Source organism: Phasianus colchicus, chromosome 12, assembly GCF_987193195.1.
Source record: "Phasianus colchicus chromosome 12, bPhaCol1.hap1.1, whole genome shotgun sequence".
NCBI classification, from domain to species: Eukaryota; Metazoa; Chordata; class Aves; order Galliformes; family Phasianidae; genus Phasianus; species Phasianus colchicus.
Window position 1 is genome coordinate 2,782,873 of NC_143447.1, and position 19,783 is coordinate 2,802,655.

Here is a 19,783-nt window from a genome sequence, read left to right on the forward strand (position 1 = left end):
ACCTTGGTGATTTTATGGAGAATTTTAGTCATCTGGCAACTAAGGCTGATGAGCAAGGCATTCCTTGCAAAGGTCTTCCATGTGCTGCAGAAGAATTTAAACCAGATCACCATTTCCCTCTAAAACTCAAGGAAGAAAAGGTCCTTTCAATGATGCACAGAACAGATTTAGCCACGCACAAATCGAAAAAGAATCTTGCCTGGTTGATTTGGAGCATTCAGAACAGAGCTGTGCTGAAGAATGGCTCGGGCAGGAGATGTCGCAGCTGGGCTTGGTGCAGTGCATCGAGTGAGAATTTTCCACTGCAGAACATCAGCTGCTATTTAGGGAAGCATTTGCTGTGGCTCAGCATTAAGCAGGTAGCGTGAACAAAGGACGCTGAGAATTTATGTCTATTGACATCTCATTTACAGAACTACATTGCTTAATTCGGATTCAAAAATATCTCCAGAGGATGAAAAGAAGCAGCCTGCAAAATTGAATCAGTGGAGCGAAGAGTATTCCCTGGGCAAACATTTCATAAACTCCACTTGGCCTAGAGATAAAAGAATCCATCAGTAAATGCTTTTGTCAATAGCCTGGATTTGTTGTATTTCCACATCTCAAACGTGCAGACAGCATACAACAGCAGGAAAACATTAAAACCACACGGTCGGACTTACAAAGCCCCTTCTATGTATATCCACATAAAAAAAAAAAAAGACAACAGAATGGTCAAGCCATCCGGGAAAACCAAGGTCACGCAGGAACCTTGAACAAAATTGGTCAAGCTGTACAATCAGAGACGTTTTACGAGGTCCTCACAAAGGCAGTGCTTAAAAATGAACAAAACAGCTTCCCTTGTAAGGGAGCCTTCCCCTAGCTACGATGTCCTTTCCCCAAACCTTTTCTCAAGTGGAGTTTCTTGCTTGAGCAGCACTGATTGATGGTCCTGGGGATGCAGTCCCACTGCTCTGCTTCCCTCCTGATCAGCTCAGCTATAGGTGACTGCTGCAAGAGTCATGCTACTGACAGCCCTTCAATACCTGGGGACAGAGTGCAGCCTGCTATGTATCACAGGGTTGGTTATCTGTGTGTTTCTGTTCCTCATCCTACCTTTTATCACAAAGAAGAGCCAAAAAAAGAGCTCTGGGGAATGTTCACTGGGTAAGAAAAGCCTGAAAGTGCTTCTCCACCTTTCACTCCAGCCAGACCTGAGCACATCAGCCCATGGGGCTGTTTGGAGTACATGTTACCCAACCCTCTACAGCACAAAGCCCAGCTGTTCTTTTAGAGGGCTCTGAAATGGAAAAATAGATCTTATGTGCCAGGGGACCCATGCCAAAAGTGTGAAAAGCTGATTTTGCACTGAAAACACAGATTCACAACATGTTTCACATCATGTGCATTTCAGTATCATAGAATCATAGAATGGCCTGGGTTGAAAAGGACCACAGTGATCATCTAGTTCCAACCCCCTGCTATGTGCAGGGTTGCCAACAACCAAACCAGGTTGCCCAGAGCCACATCCAGCCTGCAGAGCCACATTATTTCCAGCAACCTTAAGCAGAGAAGGCTGGGGAACACAAGATTCCCCTGAATTACTGTAAGGGATGCTGTGTACTCACGTTCCAGAGTCAGAACTTGAAAACCCACTTTATCAATTCATTTCAGATTCATTTAAAACACAGAAATGTTGTAAAGTGATCAGCCATGGAGGAGGGAAGCCACTGCTGAAGTTGCTTATCCACACCTGAGGACAGTTGGCCTTCAGTGTGAGGCTGCAGATGAGCTGAGGAAGAGGAATGTGGAGGCACTGATGCAGCCCCTCATCCCACAAAACTGCACCTCCTCACCCCTCTCTGCCCCTGCAATCCCAGGCAGGGTGAGGCCCATGCACCTCAGCACACACAAGGCACACAACAGCAACAAAGGAAGAGTTACAGCTCCCCTCTCATCTCCCTCTTCCATCATTATTGCTGCCGAAGGGCCATTTTATCACTTGCAGCTGTGGTCATTCAGCGACAACCTGCTGTGCTCAGAGGCAGATGAGACCTGCACATTTGATCTGCATTAAGCCTGTTTCATGGCTTCGCTTTTTCTAGGTACATTCCAAACAGCAGCACCAACAACCAAACCTTTTCATCCCTCCAGCTACTTGCGAGCTCCTGAAATCTACCATTTATCTTCCAGTTCAGCACCAGCTAGCAATCCTTGGGGTCTTTTCCATCAGCCCCAAACAAGGGGCACTCCTCTGGAGGACGACAGAATCCCTATCTTTACACCAGCAGTGTTTATTAGCAGAGCTGCTTTCAGACACAAGGTGCAAATAAAGCGGCTCTTCACACGTACAAGCTAAGAAACACAGCACTTTTCTCTCGGGTGCAATGAGGCCTCAGCATTAAACCACTTTGGAGGACTCTCAGAACAAGGCAGCTGTTCAGCCTGGTTTGTTTTAGGATGCTTGCTTGGCATGTAAAGGGAGGGGAAGAGAAATTAAAGTCTGAACGGCACCTTGGGATAACTTTGCTGTAGAAGCCTCCAGATTTCTGAATGCAGCAGAATACAGGCTCACTCCCTGCAGTATTTCCAGATCCCCTGGCAGAAAGCTGGCAGCTCACTGTCTCTCTCCCCCATGGGTGGTGGGGCTCTTATGTTTCATTTCCATCTCTCTTCACAAGAGAGAAAACAAGGGAGCTTCCAGAAAACAAATACACTAGGAAATGCCCAGATGATTAAAAGCTCAACTCCTCCAGCAGCCAGCTGGCGACAAGCTCAGCCCCTGCAGTGGGAAGGTGTCAATTATAAATAATTGAAAGGTAATAGGAAGGAGATACTAAAGTATTAAGCAGATTTCTCTCTGGGCATCTGGTGGTTTCTATTGCTGCCAGTCATACCCTTCAGATTGTCTTGTACGTCAGTCATCCCAGCCCTTACATTAATACATGAGCTCAGGTTAACATTTGCAAGCTAACTAACTAACTGGTTATGGCTGTGCACACAAAAGCCAAAAACATCCCCAAAACTCATCCCCAAATTTTGAATGACTTAGAAACAAAAGCTCCACAAGCTTTTTGGAATAAGGAAATTCACAAAGGTCAGCTGTCAGCTCGAGCCGTGCCAGGAGAGGAGGACATATGGGTATGAAGAGCACTTGCCTGGATTTCCCCTTGGAATAGCCCTTCTGCTTGTGCTCCAGCCACCCACAGCAGGGGATGCAACCAAAGATGCAGGCTTCAGAAGACCAACTGGAAATAAGACTCCAGTCCAGTGTCAGACAATCATTTTGCCTGCTCTTCACACTTACCTCCCAAACTCAGAAATTTGGAAACAGTAAAACGGACCATGACACAATTTAGTACTTTGTGTCAGGAGAAATCTTGGTTGGACTAGTTTGACTGGCTTGGCATGTTTGGAAAGGTAAAGGAAACAGCACTGCAAAGGATTTACCAGAAATTCAGACACAGGTGATCAGTGTTTCCCTGTGGGCTCTTCGTTTTATGTAGCAGAGTACTTCTATGCGTTTCTATTAAGAATACTTTGTAATGAGGGAACCAATGAGAGTAAGAAGACTTAAGATAGCTCAGCTGAGCTGTTTCACACATGCACTGCCATCCCTGGAACTAGGAGAGATGCAAGGTGCTGACACCATCAAAAGGAATGTGAGAACTTCTTTGAACAGTTTGCTACTGCACTCAGTTACACAGGTTTACTACATGGAAAACTGACACGTTGTGAATCTAAAGGAAAACTTGGCTTCATCTTTCTTCTTTCTCTTCCCAGGCCTCAGATTGTGAACTCTATATGGTGTGTGAACGCCTTCACACTCAGCTTCCACACACTGAAGTAGAACACGAGAAGATGTGTGACAGTGCCACCTGATTCTGTGCTGCCCCTTGTTCTGAAGGGGAGATCAGAGAATTCTCAGTGCTACTCAGTCCTTGTCAAATCGGGTTTTTTGGGGCACCTTTGGTATTAGGAAACAGCGATGGAAGAGAAATAGCATCTGTGAAATTAAATAAAAGGGCAGATGAATTCTTTCCTACTGAGCTCACGATCTTCCAAAGTAAATATCTCAAGGCTTACCCCCATCCTTCCATCTGATCTGCAGGTTCAAGGGCTGGATTTGCTCTCTCAAATGCAGAAGGCAAGAATTCAAACTGCAGCAGTAATCCCTGTTTTACCGTACCGAGTTCATACAAAAGCTCACTCACCCCTCTTCTGCATGAAGATGAAGAGGTCATCCAGGAACTCTTTCCGTTCAGGGTCACTATCCAGTTCATAAAGCTGTTGGGAGGAAATAAAAATGGAGGCACAATCCACAAGGAGACAGATAAAGCAACAACATCAGCCTCCTCCAATGGGTCATTTGGTGTTTGTTCTGGGGCAACCACAGGCAAGGAAGGATAAAGCTTTCCTGGAACTAGTAATGCCTGGCAGGAAAAGCTCCTCTGAAATAAGCCAGAAAGTCTCAGTATGAAAAATCAGCCTGGCACCACTTTGCTGCAGAAATAATTTTACCAAAGGCTTCGAAACCCAAGCACTTCCTTCAGTTCCTTAGGAAGCTTACATTCCACACGAGAGGTGCTGCACGCTGGCATTATCTGCCAGTTTTTCAGAAGGTGCAGGTACAAGCATCATCTCCTGCACAGAAAATCTACTGTTCTCTTATGTGGCCTCTGAGGCCACAGGGTGATGAGCTGGAAGGGCTGTGGTCAGTATTGCTGAGAGGTTATCACACAAGACAGAGGACAACACTGTAGAAAAAGCACCATTTAATTCCTTCTTGCTTGCATGGAAGATTTTGCATAACTTAATGCACTTTTTTCGCTGGTTGTAGCTACTTCTGTAGAGCAGATCAACAGATTCACTGGGGAAGAATGTATTTCAGTTTCTGTATAAGTGCTGCTAGCTACTCAGAACTCATCTAGCCCAAAAAAGGGGCTTCGTGGGTTCATTTCCTGTGAAGCACTGTGCTTTCTCACATGCTGAGCTCTGGGAAGAAAACACACTGCTGTATTTGCAGAGCAATTAGCTGCACCCTTTCAGAAAGCCAGCTCAGTTCAAAATGAATTCCTCAAGCTGATGTGACACATTGCTGCCACATTCAGATCTATTACCACAGTGCTAATCAGGCTCAAGAAACAAAACACTCTTCCCCCAGCTAGTAAAAGCATTGACTGAGATTTTAAGTTTTAGAAGTGCAGTTATAAAGGCTGAACTCAAACTACATTCCAGTGACCAGAGGCAAACTAGCCCAGCTCTGCAGGCTTTCTGAGCAACAGGGAGGGCTCGGTAGCCACCCTCTGCCACAGGTCAGGGAAGGAATTCCCTCCCATTCCCTCCCTCCCTCCCCCAGATGCCCACCATCAGACTGACCTTGGCAAAGTCTCGTGAAATTTCTCTTCCTCGGCATCCATCACCTTCATCACTCCAGGTCACACTGCCGTTCTGGGGGGAGAAAGGAATGAAAAGCTGAAAGAGCAGCTCAGGAAAGGCTTTGTGGACAATTCCAGAGAGCCTTCAAATGTACATTTATGGGCATGAGCGTATATGAAGGCAGGTAAAGACTGAGACATGGAAAGTGGCAGGTGCTTTCCATAGAGAGGCTGAACAAACACCGAACAGAAGCACTGCTTTGGCTCTCCACGTCCATCTTTTTACTCAGTGCACACCAGTCTAACAGGTGTGTTAGCCAGCTATCCCTGCTCACACAGGACCCTCTGCCTTTCCATCAGCCAGGTGATACAGAACTGCCCCCTGTCATGCTCAGAGATGCCATTCTGGGCTCCACTTGCTTGCCTACTAAGCAAAAAGCTGAGCATGCCAAAGAGAAGTAGGGAAATAAAACAGTGGGAACCTTTCTTCCCATCCCACACTCTTACTTCTGGAAGCCACTGAATCTGGACTTTTCACACAGAAATGGTGATCCAGCTTTGCTGGGTTAAGCTTCATTCTTCTTAGGCATTACAAGGATTACTCTAGTTAGGCTTGTTCTGCTTGGTAATTCATCATCACCCTGAAACTGCAGGGGAGGAGACCAGCAGAGGAAGGCTCAGGCGATATGGCAGGACTGAGAATGTAAGAATGATCCTGAAAGCAGCTTTAAACAATGAACTTCATACAGTATGTGCACCAAAGCCCCTTGAGGGAAGAACATGGCCAATTCCATCCAGCAAAGTGGCTTAGCCTGTCCTCTCTCCTGATACATGCACAGATCCTGAAGCAGAACAAGCCAGGGGTTCCAGCACAAAAATGCAGGTAAATGGCATGGGAGGCCCAATATCTGAAATCTTGGGAGTCATCTGGTTGTGACACATACATCGAATTAGAAAGATGAATAGCTCTTGTCAAGGCCAGGCAAAGCCACATCTCCCCCTTCAAAAAACACTGCAGTGAGCTGCCCTAATGCCTGCTGATTTAGTTTGAGCCAGTAATTCCTGCTGGAAAGTCAATTATCCAGCGAGTCCCATCAACTGAAAGATATTTAATGGGGGATTATTGCCACTTCTGTTATGTCAGCTGTTTATTACAGCAGATCAATTCCCAACCCTCTCTAGGAAGAGATCTGAGGACTGGTTTTGTTCATGGGAGGATTCATCTGGATGTCCTTTGCTAGCAGAGATTAAAAACATCAGGTTTTTTGCTAATTATGGTGATATCCAGCTGCTCCTGAAACCCCACTGCCTTAACACAGGCCAACAAACCCACGGTAACAGAAGAAGAGACGAGCCAGCTTCTTCAGCAGGCAGCAGCCACTGTGCATCCCCAGCTTTACAGAATCTAAGACAAAATGGTTTTAGATGGCTGAGCTGCTTTCTTCTCAAGTGTACGTTGGCACACATTCAGAGGACAAACACATTTGTAGTGTTAAAGACTAAATGGGGTGCTCCAAGAAGCCAAACTCTTGTTTTCATCGGGCCCTCAGCTCATGCTGAGAGCTTATTCCACTACATTTAGGATGGGGACAGAGAAGGGAAGGGAGCTTAAAGGAGACAATTCCCTGCCACCAGTGAGTTGAAATTGGTAGAATTTCAGAATTACAAGACTTGAGGGGCTATTTTGCTTGTTTGCTTTGAAGAACAGGTAATTAGAACAAGCCAGAAGGTGATGTGATTTTGTGTACACAAAATGCACCTTACCTTCTGCATCCACACCATGAGGGCCTTGAGAGCACAGACTAATGCTCATCACAAGCTAACTAGTGAAAGGAGCTTAAAGCTAGCCAAAGCCATCCACGTTTTGCCATATGCCCAGAAAATTGGTTGAGATGGATATCACCTGGCATGACACGGAGTGAAGCGAGGTGAGACACGGAGGACAGCATTAGCATTTCCTCTTGTGACAGCTGGGACAGTTTGAAGGCAGGTTGCTGCCCCACGTTAAGCCATCAGGAGAGATAAGGAGAGTGCTTCTCACCCAGCCTGGTATCAATCAGCATGGAAACAACTCGGCTGCCTTCCCACCCATCCACTCCAGCAGCCATGGACAAATATCTCCAATTCCTCCACCTGAAGCACTGCGAAGCCCTGCTGTCACTGGGTTAAACGGGTTAAAAAAACACTTTCCCTGGTGTTATGCTGCTTTTATTACAGGCTAGAAATGCTTCTGCCCCTCTCCACGCATGGCTCCTGGCTGCCAAGCCCCTCCACGCTGTGGCTGGGGACCTGAGGACAGGTTTCAGCACGTGGTGGCAGAGAAGCCAAGCGTTGGGCCAGCACAAAATGTCAGCTCAGCAACCAGGGAATAAAGCCCTATTTATTCAGAGAGTGGTGTAAGCACCGACAGACACTTTCCCAAGCCTCAGCTTTCATCTTGAGCACTCTGCACACTGAAACATTTGGGTCTGCGCCAAGGCTACAATCAATGATCCCAAATATCAGCAGGGGTTGGGACAGAGACTCAAGCACAACCATGCATGTCAACCCCTCCAGAGCCACGGGAAGGGATGCAAGAGGTGCTCCTTTTGTAGCATAAAACACATTTTGCACAGCAACAGAGCCCGGAGGAAGCTTTAGAATCATGCTCCATTCTGCCTAGGAAAACAAAGTTGCCCTTCGGCGAGCAGCCCTCCTCTGTAGGAGCAGCAGGAACACGAGAAATCAATATATTCTCACAAGTCATTAAAAGACCTTTGTATAAGTCAGGCAATAGTAGCAGGAAGGAAAAAACACCACTGCTCAGAGAGGCAGGTAGTTCTCTGGGGACAGCCTTGCTTCTCTCCCTGCACCGCTTTGCGTCGAGGGAATTTGCTGATGTTTGAAAAACAGCCGTTTCCATCGCAGTTGTGTCATGGCAGGCAGGATTGATCCCGAGTTTCTTGCAGGAAAAGGCAGCAGGAGCAGCCCTGGTGCCCTGAGCTTGCCGTCCTCACCGAGCACCCTGTGCCCAGAGCCAGCTCAGGGCCATGCAGCGCTCCCAGAGAGGCTGCAGCCCTCCCTTCAGAAGCAATTATATCTGCAGCTATTTTAGGATTACTCCCCAACCACCTGGAATATCTTATTAGAGGGAAGCTCAGATGTCCGGAGCAATTTTGGTTTCCAATCCCACATTCAAAAGCCAGGGTTAACCCTTTCCTCCAAAGCAAGAGTGGATGAAATGAGAGCAACAAACACTCTCCCACTTTGCCCAGTGCATTCTTTCCAGGACAAAATCTTTGAAAGCGAGCAGCCTGAGCTCCTGTCTGCAGGACAGCTGCTTCTCAAATGGACCACCAAACACCATGCTCGATAAAAATGGAATATCAAGGCTTGCAGAACAGCTTAACTAACCTACCGAGGTTAATCAAACCAGAGAGAACCTGCTGGAAAGGAGAAAAAACCTCCTGGAATGCAATACAAAGTCATTCTGCACCTCCCTTGCTGCAGACCTGCAGTCCCAATGCTGCTTTCAGGCCAGAGACCTGTTGAAATATCCACTTAGGGACTAGGCCAAATGAAGTGGGGAAAAAGAAAGCCTCCCCCCTCTCCCCACCCCCTGGGTTAACTGGAAGCACTGAGTCAATGAAAAGGTACAGGGGCAGCAATTTCAGGATTATCAGGGAATCCACTGAAATTCCTTTTGTGGGCAGAGTTAAGCCTTAGGAAGTGAAACAGATGCCGTTATAAAGAAAACTGTTGTACTACAAAACACTGATAAGATCAGGACTACTGCCCTGAGCTGCAAGTTCTCAAGCATGGAGAACCAGGGCGTAATTACTGTGGACATGGGCTGCCTGGTAAAGCCTGGCTGCAATTGGAACAAGCCCTTCCCACTGCTAATAACAGAGCTCAATTCAGTATCTACAGCTTCAGAGATTGCTTTTGAAAACATTTTAGTGATTCCAGGAATGGCAGGGAGGATGGGAAAGCAGGGAAAAACAAAGAAAGAATGGAGTGAAGTTGAACAAATCAGCCCTTTTTATAAAGTTCCTTTTGTGCTCCCAAAACCCAGTGCTGATAGCACCAACACAATTCCTTGCAAAACAGGAATTCACTTCCTCATCCGAAAGGAAAAGTCGGGTTCTTTGTGAACGATTCCTATTCACAAACACTCAGAGGAATTAACTAAAACCTAAGTGACAAGAAGAGCTGCTCAGTGCTACGTGGCCAAGGGAAAAGAAATTCTCACTGCCATGAGAGATTCTCAGGTTTGCCCTGAAGTGAGAAAACAGAAGTACAGGAGTACAACACATTGGAACTCATTCCACCTACTGGCTCCAGTGCTAGCTAGGATATCTATAAATTGGCACTGAAAGAGACAAGCTGCAACTATTCCTAAAGATAAATTTAGTGCCTGAACGGATCCTAAAATGAGCCATATCGTCCTCAGGATAGAAATGAGCTCCTTACTCTGCTGCCAGATATAGCACAGCTGCTGCTGTGCATTGCAGCCTTGATGAATGCCTCCAAACTGTCCTGTGTGATGAAGATTTGGGGTAATGCCCTGATGCCTCATGCAAGCTGTTCTTCTGCTGCTGCCAGGAATGGAGAAGGCATGGGATGCCCTTTCCCACTTACCTGTCAATTTAAGCAAGACTCTGCACCTCTTTCAAGTCTCTCCCTTTGAGTCAAGCTTGGTTGGCATGATCAGCAATTAACTCCTGGATTTCTACTCAGAGAGGAAATATCCCCCCACACAACCCACCTCCTGAGCTCAGCTCTCCACAAAACCAGCCCCAAACCCCACATCTCAGCACCTTTAGCCCGGGGCCAGGACAAGCCCAGGAGCTGTTTCTCTACAGCACTTCAAACAGACACGTGAGAATGTCTTTTCCAAGGCTGGCTATAGAAAAAGCATTCCCCCCTTGATTTACGCCCATGGCTCCGTTTTCATTCTGAGTACAGGCACGAGCATACAGGAACCTCTCATTTCGTGTGACAGCACTGGAAGTCACTTAAATCTTAAGTCACTGGCTGAAAACCTGGCTTCTGCAGTCATTATCACAAATGGCTCCTTGGTTCTCCTCTCCCTTAGATTATTTGGTGTGATAGATATACCTCCTTTAACCACAACCTTGCTGTGCTCCAGCAACAACGCTGCACTGTAAGCTACAACAGCAGCCACTATCACAGTGATGAAGACTTCAGCAGAACAAACCTATGCTACACATGTCAGGAGAAATAGCAATCCACAGTTTAAAATCCCATCTTCTGGAAGAACAGATTTGGCTTTTAACAACCAAGAAAACAAACATTTAACGCTGTCTGTTATTGAAGCGGACTCCATCCACTCCACCACAGAAAAGCAGAGTGACCCACATAAATGAAAAATCCAGCCCTGGATATCCCAGATCAAAGAAGCAAGATGTGCACTGTCTGAGATTCAACTTTTCTCTTCTTGGACCTTCACCCCCTCTGGATTAATGAGTATCTCCTGAGCAAGACCTCGATACGCACAACACTTGAGGCGCATAGTTAAGGCTATGGAATCTCAGCCACTCACTCATTCCTAGAGCCTAGAGCAAAAGCCAAGTAATTATTTTAAGCTGACTTATCTTAATAAACACCGTGACCTCTGTAAAAGTTTAGGTCAGGATTTTCAGGAGTGACCGGTGAGTTCTGAAACCCGAACACCAGCCAACCCAACAAGAAAGGTACTGCTCAGAAAACCAGCGACTGGCTCTGCAGCTACTTACCTTGCTGCACCTTAGGGAGGCTTGAAATATCAGCTGATGCCTGAAAACCTTGGCTTTGTTTTTACATTCCACGAAGGAATGCAGGTACTGATGTGCATGCTGTAATAGCAGCCTTGCAAAATTACCCGTGCAAGTGGTGCTGCACACCAGCCCCAGGTGGAAAGGAGTTGGAGCAAGCAGCATAGAGGCAGAGGCCCTGGTCCTGCCTTGCTCTCCAGGGTAACCAGAGCCACTGTCAAGCAATGCGAGAGCCTGCAGGATGAGGACCCCCACCCCACCATCTGCTACAAGCAACATTTGCACCCGTGGAATTAAAAGCTCATTTTTCTTCAGGGACAGACAACGTCCACAGCGTCCTTTGGAGGAGGGCTGGATCTGGATCTGTGCAAACTTTGAGCTGGATAAGGAGGGAGCTGAGCACACCCCCTGCTCGTCTTTCCGGACTGCAACTCCCCGACAAGCAGCTCCACTCCCTCGCTGTTTTGTGCTGATGGGATTCCCACCGCCCCTGTGTCATAAGCTGAGCCAGCTCTTTTGTCTGCTGCCTTGTTCTACAATTATTTACTTGGCTGTCCCAGAGTGAATAGAGCCTGACTTCAGCCCTCTGCTGCTTTCCACTTTTCTGCTGTTTTCACGCCTTCCAGGCAGTCTCAGCCTGATGCTTTCAAGATGCACTCTTCTCCAACACATGACTTTTAGGAGAACAATTCACACTTAAAAGAAGCAGCAGAAGCAACTTTCACTTCTCTGCAAGCAACAGCCATTAAGCATACCACAAGCACTCCCAGGGCAGGTCCAGCTGGGAGCTGCACACACTGACTGGCCATTAGCCTTCAGCCTCAGCACAAGCTTGAAAAAACAATTCAGGAATTGTTTGGAAAATTAAGTGAGGAGCACAGGCACTCCTGTGCTTGTTTTTTTTTTTTTTTCCTGCCCAAGCCAACCATTTTAGTCAAAGACAAAAGAAAAAGCCTACAGTCTTTAATGTATACATCTCAAATGCAAAAAAAAAAAGACCAAACCAAAAAAAACACTGAAGCAAGGCAGAATTTAATGGACTATCTGCAGATGGGTTCACATTTTGCCCCCCCCACAGCCATGGCAGCCCCCCTACCCGCTCATCCCTCCCCCGCTCTGATCCCATATACTGCAGTTAAATTTTTACTCCCTGGTATGCAGACTCCGCTGGTGAATGCAAACAAGTTGATCTGCAATATTTACCCTACTCAAGGTGAATATACTTCACCAGCATCATTAATGCTGCCAGCCTCAATGCAGCCCTCTGAGCGTGCCTGCAGAGCCTCAGTAACATCAGTCAGGTCTGAGAGCACTTGCCTTGAGACCCCAGCAGAAGGATGTGCTGTTATTTTAAGTTTTGCTTCCTTTGTGCACGTTGGTTTTCACATAAACTGGCCTGAAATCAGAGCCATGCAAGCTGCAATCCACTACCAAAACACTGTTACTTAAATGCTACAGAGCTGGGCTAAAGCGGACGCCTCGATATCAGCTCACAGTGCATCAGTTGTATAAGGGCTGCTTGGACAATATTGTCTTGCTGTTCCACATCTGCTAAGGGCAGATCTAGCATGCATAGAGTCATTTATCTTCCTGAACAGGGCAGGCAAGCTAGGAGCCAAGCCCATCCGCTACAATTCACAGGACCCTCACAAGACATGCAAGCAGTGCAACAAAGCACAATGACATACTTGTTGGCACCCACCACGCCAGCAGTAAAAACAGCCACAAACCAATTCCAAGTTTATCTTTCAGCCTGATTGCCTAAAACCAGAGTCCTGCCCGCCCTTCTCCGCCCAGAGCCCAGAAAGAGGAAGCTTTTGTCAGCCATTACAATCCTGCAGATTCTGAAGCAGTTTCTGCAGCAGCTGACTGACGCACCGCCCTCATTTCCCCACAACACCACGAACAAACTCCTATTTCAGAGCAGCTCTTCAAGAAAATGTGGCAGCAGCTGGGTACCTGCTGCACCCTGTGCACCAGGATGGCTCAGCCAGCATGCTTTGCAGGCACCAGTGCCCTTCACCTGCCACACACATCTATGTTGGAACGAGCAAACCAACACAGGATGGTGGGAGCAGCTAGGCAGGAGCCTACAGGCTGCAGAAAGCAGAGTGGGAGAAGCACCAACGCTTGGAGAGGGCTTTAGCAGCCTCTCCTCAAAACCCTGCCCATGGCAGCGTAGAACAAATCTTGTGTATGTGACCAGCAGCAAGCTTCCAAACATTTATAGCCACCAATGAGCAGCTCCAGCCTCTATATTTCACCGCGTTTGCAAGAGGGAAATGGAAGAAAAACAGATCTCTTTTTGTCCATACAAGGTTTCTTAGCTCAGATTTGAAGCAAAACTCAGTTGTGTGCACACTCAGGCTAATATATGTAGGAAAGAGAGTTAAATCCAATTTTTTTCCTGTGGCTCAACGTCAAATACAGGCTGTAAATGTCTCTGGAAAAATGAGCAAGTTAGCTCTGTAAAAACACACCACACAAACACTGTATTATTAACTGACATACCTTTTTTCTAACAAAGAAAAGAATTATTGATCTCTTTCTTGCTACCCATAACACAACACTAGCCAGAAATCCAGCTGAAGTCACCGCAGTCATATCTTACAATACGGGGTGAGACACAGTGTAGGTGAATCAGATTGAGAGATCATCAGGCAAATCACCAGAATAAACGGAGCACCAGTCCCATTCTGAATGGCACAGCAGCAGTGAGATAGAAGATAAATGAGAGAAAAATCACAATCCTCCCTCCACCTGTCCACACAGGTTCTAATAGATTCAGGCTGATCTATTCTTAGCTAGAAATCTGTGTCTGTAAAGCCAGCTGAGCACTTGGGAACTCTCTTTATGAGACAAAACCTGGAAGAGAACACCAGAGAAGTCCACACGTGCCCAGTTCTTGCCTCTTTTCTAAGGCATTTCCAAATAGCCAGCGCTTGCAACAGGCCACCGGGCTACAGAAACGCTCAGTCTGACTGCAGATAGCCACCCTTACTCAGAAGGAAAGAAAGTTGGCACCGACCTGTTTGAGCTGCTCATCCAATCTCCAGTTCTGGCGTCCAGATGGGGAGCCGGCATATGGCTGCTTAGTAGTGTCCTTACCCTGTTCTTCTTTGCCCTGCTGTCCCCTCTGGTGCCCTGAGGCCGGAAGAGGATTCGAGGTAGAGGCCACTCTTTGGTTGTGGTGGGCAACTTTGGGAGCATGAAAATATTTCAGAGCAGAGCAGGATTCTTTTCCAGTCACATCAGCACCATCCTCAAGATCTCCTCCTTCCAACCCCGCTTCCTCTTCCTCCTCATCTTCCACCTCTTCCTCGTCCTCTTCTTCCTCTTCCGGCTCTGAATTCATGCTGCTCTGATCGAAAGCCCGCGTGGCCCCAGCTGCAGGTGGGCCTCTGGCCAAGGGACCGACAGCAGAGCCGCCTGCTGCCCTGCCAGATGTGGCTGCCAGCACGGCCTGCTGCACGGCCAGCTGCTGCGTGTAGAGCAGCTGGGCTTCTCTCATCTGCCTCTGCTGTCTCTCCCTGGAATCCATCTGCAGAGGAGCCTGCTGCTTCTGCTGCTGCTTTTGCAGCTGCTCGACCACAGCTTCCAGCTTCATCCCGCAGTTTGCATGGCTGGGAAAAGAGGGGGGTGGCTTTGGCTTTATCAGGATGGGTTCAAGCCCCGACCTTGGGAGATTGGCAGAATCTGAAAGATAGACAAATATTTGTCCGTATGAATATAAAATGCTTTCATCTTTTCCCCAGGAAGAGGATAAATAGAGTGCAAAGCCAATACTCTTTCCTGTGCAGGAGACCGTGAAACAATCAGCTTCATGTTTAACAGCCTCAGGCTCCAACTTGCATTCAATTTTCAGACTGTTTAATTGTATTTTCAAGCTGAACACATTTGCTATAACCTCACTTTCGTATACCCCAAAGACAGCATCTGAAAGTGCCTCATCCCCATGCTGGGAGCTCGTTTACTGTCAGAATCCTCCCGTGCTAAGCTATTACTTTTGAAATACTGGGTTTAACTGTAGGGTTTGCTTCTTCTGAAAACACTACCTTAAAAGGAGATAACCGGGGTGATAATCTTGACCATATTTCTATTAAGAAACGTGCAAGCCCATTGCATACCACTCATCTCTAAATTCCTTTATTTCACTACTTAACTACATTCTCAACGCTTCTGATGTCTTAAATACTATTTTTAGCCACTGCTTTTCCCAAGGAGAGCGAGAAAAGAGTGAAGGAGAGATCACTGCAGCCTGAAACACAGCGAAGCACAGAGTGGCTCCTGCCCACAGTTACAGAGCTGCCAGTGCCCTCTGAGCCCTGGCCGGTGGTTTCCCTTTGATTTTCTGAGCCAAAGGACCCCCAGAGAACTCCCAGATCCCTGTTGTGAAGCAGCACCAGGCTGCTCCTGGGCAAACACCACCAAAACACAGCACAGGGAGCAGTACAGCTCTGCTCTACAGCTCCCAACAAGATGACTACGCCTTTATCACCAAACACTGGGAGCAGCCCACGCCTGCAGGACCTGCTGACAAAGACGGCCTTGCATAGCTTCTGCTTTTTTTAATGTAAGAAGATGCTCAAGCAGATCTCCCTCGCTGCCCTTCAAGGTTCATGGGTATCAAAATACAGCCGGGTGGGAGAAACAAAGGCAGGCAAACCACAAACAAGCCAGGGAGCCTCCCGGCCACCTCCCCCCGCACTGTTTACAACCAGCACCACGTCAAGCCAACCCAAACCAAGCACACGAAAAAGCAACTGCTCTGCTAACATCCATTTTCAAAATGGGTATATTTCTTCCTAAATATAAATACCCCAGCAGATGCCTATTTAGAAGGGGAAGCTTTCAGCCTCCCTTCAGTAACTTTAAGGCTTCTCCCAGGTGCTCTGAGTGATGTTCTCATGCGAAGTGCTTCATTGTTAAACTCTTTCTTCCCTGTGCTACCCAGCAACTTGTCAGCAGCACGAAAAACCTCCCTGACATGCCTTTTGTATCTCACTCACAACACGACAGCTTGCCAGTGCAACAACACAGAGTGGATTAGCAGCTAGCAGCAACAATGCATTACCTGGCAGCTGAATGCAACCTCAGGTTTCTCAGGCACAATGCAGCACCTGGCCCAACCCCACGCTCGTTTCCAGCAAAGCCACCAGGCACATGTTGCAAGAGGAACCATAAAGGGGGTGCAGCCTCATGGTAACGAGGGAGCCGATCCTGGGCGAGCAAACACAGCTCGGGTGCAGCACACCCTGGTATGCAGCCGCCCTGCGAGTCCCCCACCTGTGACAGGTTGTAGCAAGATTTATGCAGAAATGAGGGCTCGGAACCCTGCACCAACCGCGGGAGCTGGAGTCTGGATGGGGAAACACGCCCTAAGCAAGCAGCTAAGCGACGGGGGAAAGCAGGCAGCTTTAAGCCGAGAGGGAAACGCGGGTCTGGAAATAAATAATGGGGAGGAAGCCAGGGAGGGCTGTGGCGTGGCAGCAGCGCGAGTTTTCACGCCCCATTTGCGGCTATTTGCCGACTTCCCGGCCCTCCGCCGGCCGAGGTGGGGCTGTGTGACTTTCAGGCCCCGACACGCCGCCCTTTGTGGGGCTCGGAGCTCTTTAATCACAGCCCCTCATCAGAAGGACCTGCCCGCGGGCCGTCCCAACGGACCTCTCCCAACAAAGCTGGGGCGGCGACAACGAGTCCCGGGCACCCAAAATCCCAGACCCGACCCTCCCAAACCGGGACCGAGCGGCCCCACAGCCGGCCGCAAAGCCACCCAGAGCCCTCCAGAGCCCGACGGCCGCAGCCCTGCACCTCCGTACCCCCCTTACCGGCCTCAGGACGGCCGTAACCGCCCTCCCCCCGCCCCAGGACCTTCCCAACCGCCCGGAGAGGCTCGGGACCGTTACCTGCGGTAGGCCCCGGGCGCGGTGGCTGCCGGCCCGCTTTGCTCGGCCGCCTCGGCTCTGCCCGCAGCGCAGCGCTGCTCAGCCGCTGCCCGCCCCGGGCCGCCCCGCCTCAGCCCGGCCGGAAACGGCGCGCAGGGGGGCGGTGCCCAGTAACGGAAGCGCTCGCCTCACTTCCAGGTACAGGCCCTGCAGCAGAAAGGAAGGGCGCAGCCGGAAGTAGAGAGAAAGAGGCAGGAGCGAAGGGAGAACGATAGCGAATGAAATGGCGAAGTGAGCAGCCGCTTCCGGTTCCGGGGATATAAGAGAGGGAGCGCGGGGTGGGGCCGAACATTTGCGGGTGAGGCAGCGTTCGGGTGGTGTTGTCGTGCAGGTGAGGGCTGAGGTGATGCTGGGCCTTTGCGTTGTTCTTTGTGTTTTTGCTACTCTCTTTGCTCCTTTTCCCTTTGGCGGTGTGAGGGAGGATGCTCTGTGCTCGGGTCGGCCTTTGTTCCCTCGGGTGCGGGAGGGAGGGGCTGCGTGCGTGGAGGGGCTGCCTCGCATCCCTGAGGGAAGGGAGGAGGAGGAGGAGGTGATGAGCCCGCAGCCCTTGGCGTCCCTTTCCTGGATGGAGAGGATATATAACTGCTGTGGCTGTGCAATATTCCCTTTTTACTCATTCTTTTAGGGGCACGTTCAGAGTCATCTCAGGGCTCTCTCTAGTGTATTATCTCTTTCTGTATCTCCCTTGTATGGGGGTGGGTGTCTGGCCCCTTGATGGCCCACTGCTCAGTGTGATCTTTTCTTTGTTCTCTCTCACCTCAGGCTCAGTCATGGCAGATGAGGAAATTGCTGCCCTGGTGGTGGACAATGGCTCTGGTATGTGCAAAGCAGGCTTTGCAGGGGATGATGCCCCCCGGGCTGTGTTCCCTTCCATAGTGGGGCGCCCCCGGCATCAAGGTGTCATGGTGGGTATGGGGCAGAAGGACAGCTATGTGGGAGATGAAGCCCAGAGCAAGAGGGGTATCCTCACCCTGAAGTACCCTATAGAGCATGGTATTGTCACCAACTGGGATGACATGGAGAAGATCTGGCATCACACCTTCTACAACGAGTTGCGTGTTGCTCCAGAGGAGCACCCTGTCCTGCTCACTGAGGCCCCGCTGAACCCTAAAGCCAACCGGGAGAAGATGACCCAGATCATGTTTGAGACCTTCAACACTCCAGCTATGTATGTGGCCATCCAGGCTGTGCTGTCTCTTTACGCCTCTGGTCGCACCACTGGCATTGTCATGGACTCTGGGGATGGTGTCACCCACACAGTGCCCATCTACGAGGGCTATGCTCTGCCCCATGCCATCCTGCGTCTGGACTTGGCTGGCCGTGACCTGACTGATTACCTCATGAAGATCCTGACAGAGCGAGGTTACAGCTTCACCACCACGGCTGAGAGGGAAATTGTCCGTGATATCAAGGAGAAGCTGTGCTATGTTGCTCTAGACTTTGAGCAGGAGATGGCAACAGCTGCCTCATCTTCCTCCCTGGAAAAAAGCTATGAGCTGCCGGATGGGCAGGTGATCACCATTGGGAACGAGCGCTTCCGATGCCCTGAAGCCATCTTCCAACCTTCCTTCCTGGGCATGGAGTCCTGCGGCATCCACGAGACCACCTTCAACTCCATCATGAAGTGTGATGTGGACATCAGGAAGGACCTGTATGCCAACACTGTGCTGTCTGGGGGTACCACCATGTACCCTGGTATTGCTGACAGGATGCAAAAGGAGATCACAGCGCTAGCACCCAGCACCATGAAGATCAAGATCATTGCCCCACCGGAGCGCAAATATTCCGTCTGGATCGGTGGCTCCATTCTGGCCTCCCTCTCTACCTTCCAGCAGATGTGGATCAGCAAGCAGGAGTATGATGAGTCTGGCCCCTCCATTGTCCATCGCAAGTGCTTCTAGAGGGGCTGCTGGCAGTCACCTGGGGTGTCCCCACCGTGGGGCAGGCATGGGAGGAGGTGTTGCAGGCTTATCCTTGGGAACTCTCCCTTCAGCTTGGACCAGTATTGTTTGACTGTTACTTATTTTACGTTCTAATTTGTTGAGGTACTGAGTAGTAACATACGGTGTGCATTTTAATGGCCTTGCTCCAGTTTGGACCAGTTCATGACTAGCTTTTTAGTGGAGAGAAATTGCAGCCTGTTGGCTGTGGTTCTGGGGCAGAAAGTAGATGAGTTGTTCACGTTTCCTATGTAACATTAACAGGATGACACTAAAGTAGGTTTGTCACCTTTAGGTTTGTCACATCTGACTCGTTTGTAGGAAAACAAATAAACTTAGGCTTAAAAGTGTAAGACTCTTTCTTGCTTTCTTTCAGGGCGGGTGTGCTTCAAGGATTGTGTGGTATGAGGGCTTAGAGTCGGTCCTGGACTCAACTGTCTGCTTAGGAGTTTGCAACTTAACAAAACAAACTTTGGGGGACCCACTACAAACCGTGCAGTGTCACTGTGTGAACTGGCTGCATGCAGACCATTTTAAGAACTGTTAGGGAGAAAAAAAACTTGACTGGTATGCAGCTCTTGCAGCCCTTCTGTACTTTCATGGTAACTTGGCTTTATTTAGAACCTCTTCCTTTCAGAAAAGTTAGCATGCTGGCACAGGTTTTGTGATGAGATGAGCCTCTCCTTTTTTGGGAGAGAGTGACAAGATGTGGCAGCAAGTATTCCCAGAGCTTGCTTAGTTTAGGGAAGGGGGTCCATCTTGCTGTAGTAAGCTTGTGCTGTCCT

The 19,783-nt window shown here is 48.9% G+C and overlaps 2 protein-coding genes across 4 annotated transcripts in view; one reads left to right on the forward strand and one right to left on the reverse strand.

Moving 5' to 3' along the window:
* ARID3B (AT-rich interaction domain 3B) overlaps positions 1-17,156 on the reverse strand; it is a 31,065-nt gene extending 13,909 nt beyond the window's left edge. The window contains exons 1-4 of one of the 2 annotated variants that reach the window (XM_031616304.2): positions 17,020-17,156; positions 14,142-14,809; positions 5,359-5,430; positions 4,194-4,266 (exon numbers count right to left, since the gene is read on the reverse strand). In XM_031616304.2, the coding sequence (XP_031472164.1) occupies positions 4,194-4,266; positions 5,359-5,430; positions 14,142-14,720 (724 nt within the window). In that variant the 5' untranslated portion in view covers positions 14,721-14,809; positions 17,020-17,156. The remainder of the gene's footprint in view (positions 1-4,193; positions 4,267-5,358; positions 5,431-14,141; positions 14,810-17,019) is intronic. The other variant, XM_031616303.2, reaches the window with a different exon arrangement.
* A 61-nt stretch (positions 17,157-17,217) lies between these two features.
* LOC116244547 (actin, cytoplasmic type 5) lies at positions 17,218-19,351 on the forward strand. Of its 2 annotated transcripts, none has more exons than XM_031616305.2 (2): positions 17,218-17,289; positions 17,821-19,351. In XM_031616305.2, exons 1-2 carry the CDS (start codon positions 17,277-17,279, stop codon positions 18,957-18,959), a joined length of 1,152 nt encoding a protein of 383 aa, XP_031472165.1. In that variant the 5' UTR covers positions 17,218-17,276; the 3' UTR covers positions 18,960-19,351. The 2 variants fall into 2 exon arrangements, with proteins under 2 accessions (XP_031472165.1, XP_031472166.1); XM_031616306.2 differs by lacking the exon at positions 17,218-17,289 and adding an exon at positions 17,303-17,389.
* Positions 19,352-19,783: the final 432 nt, after the last annotated feature.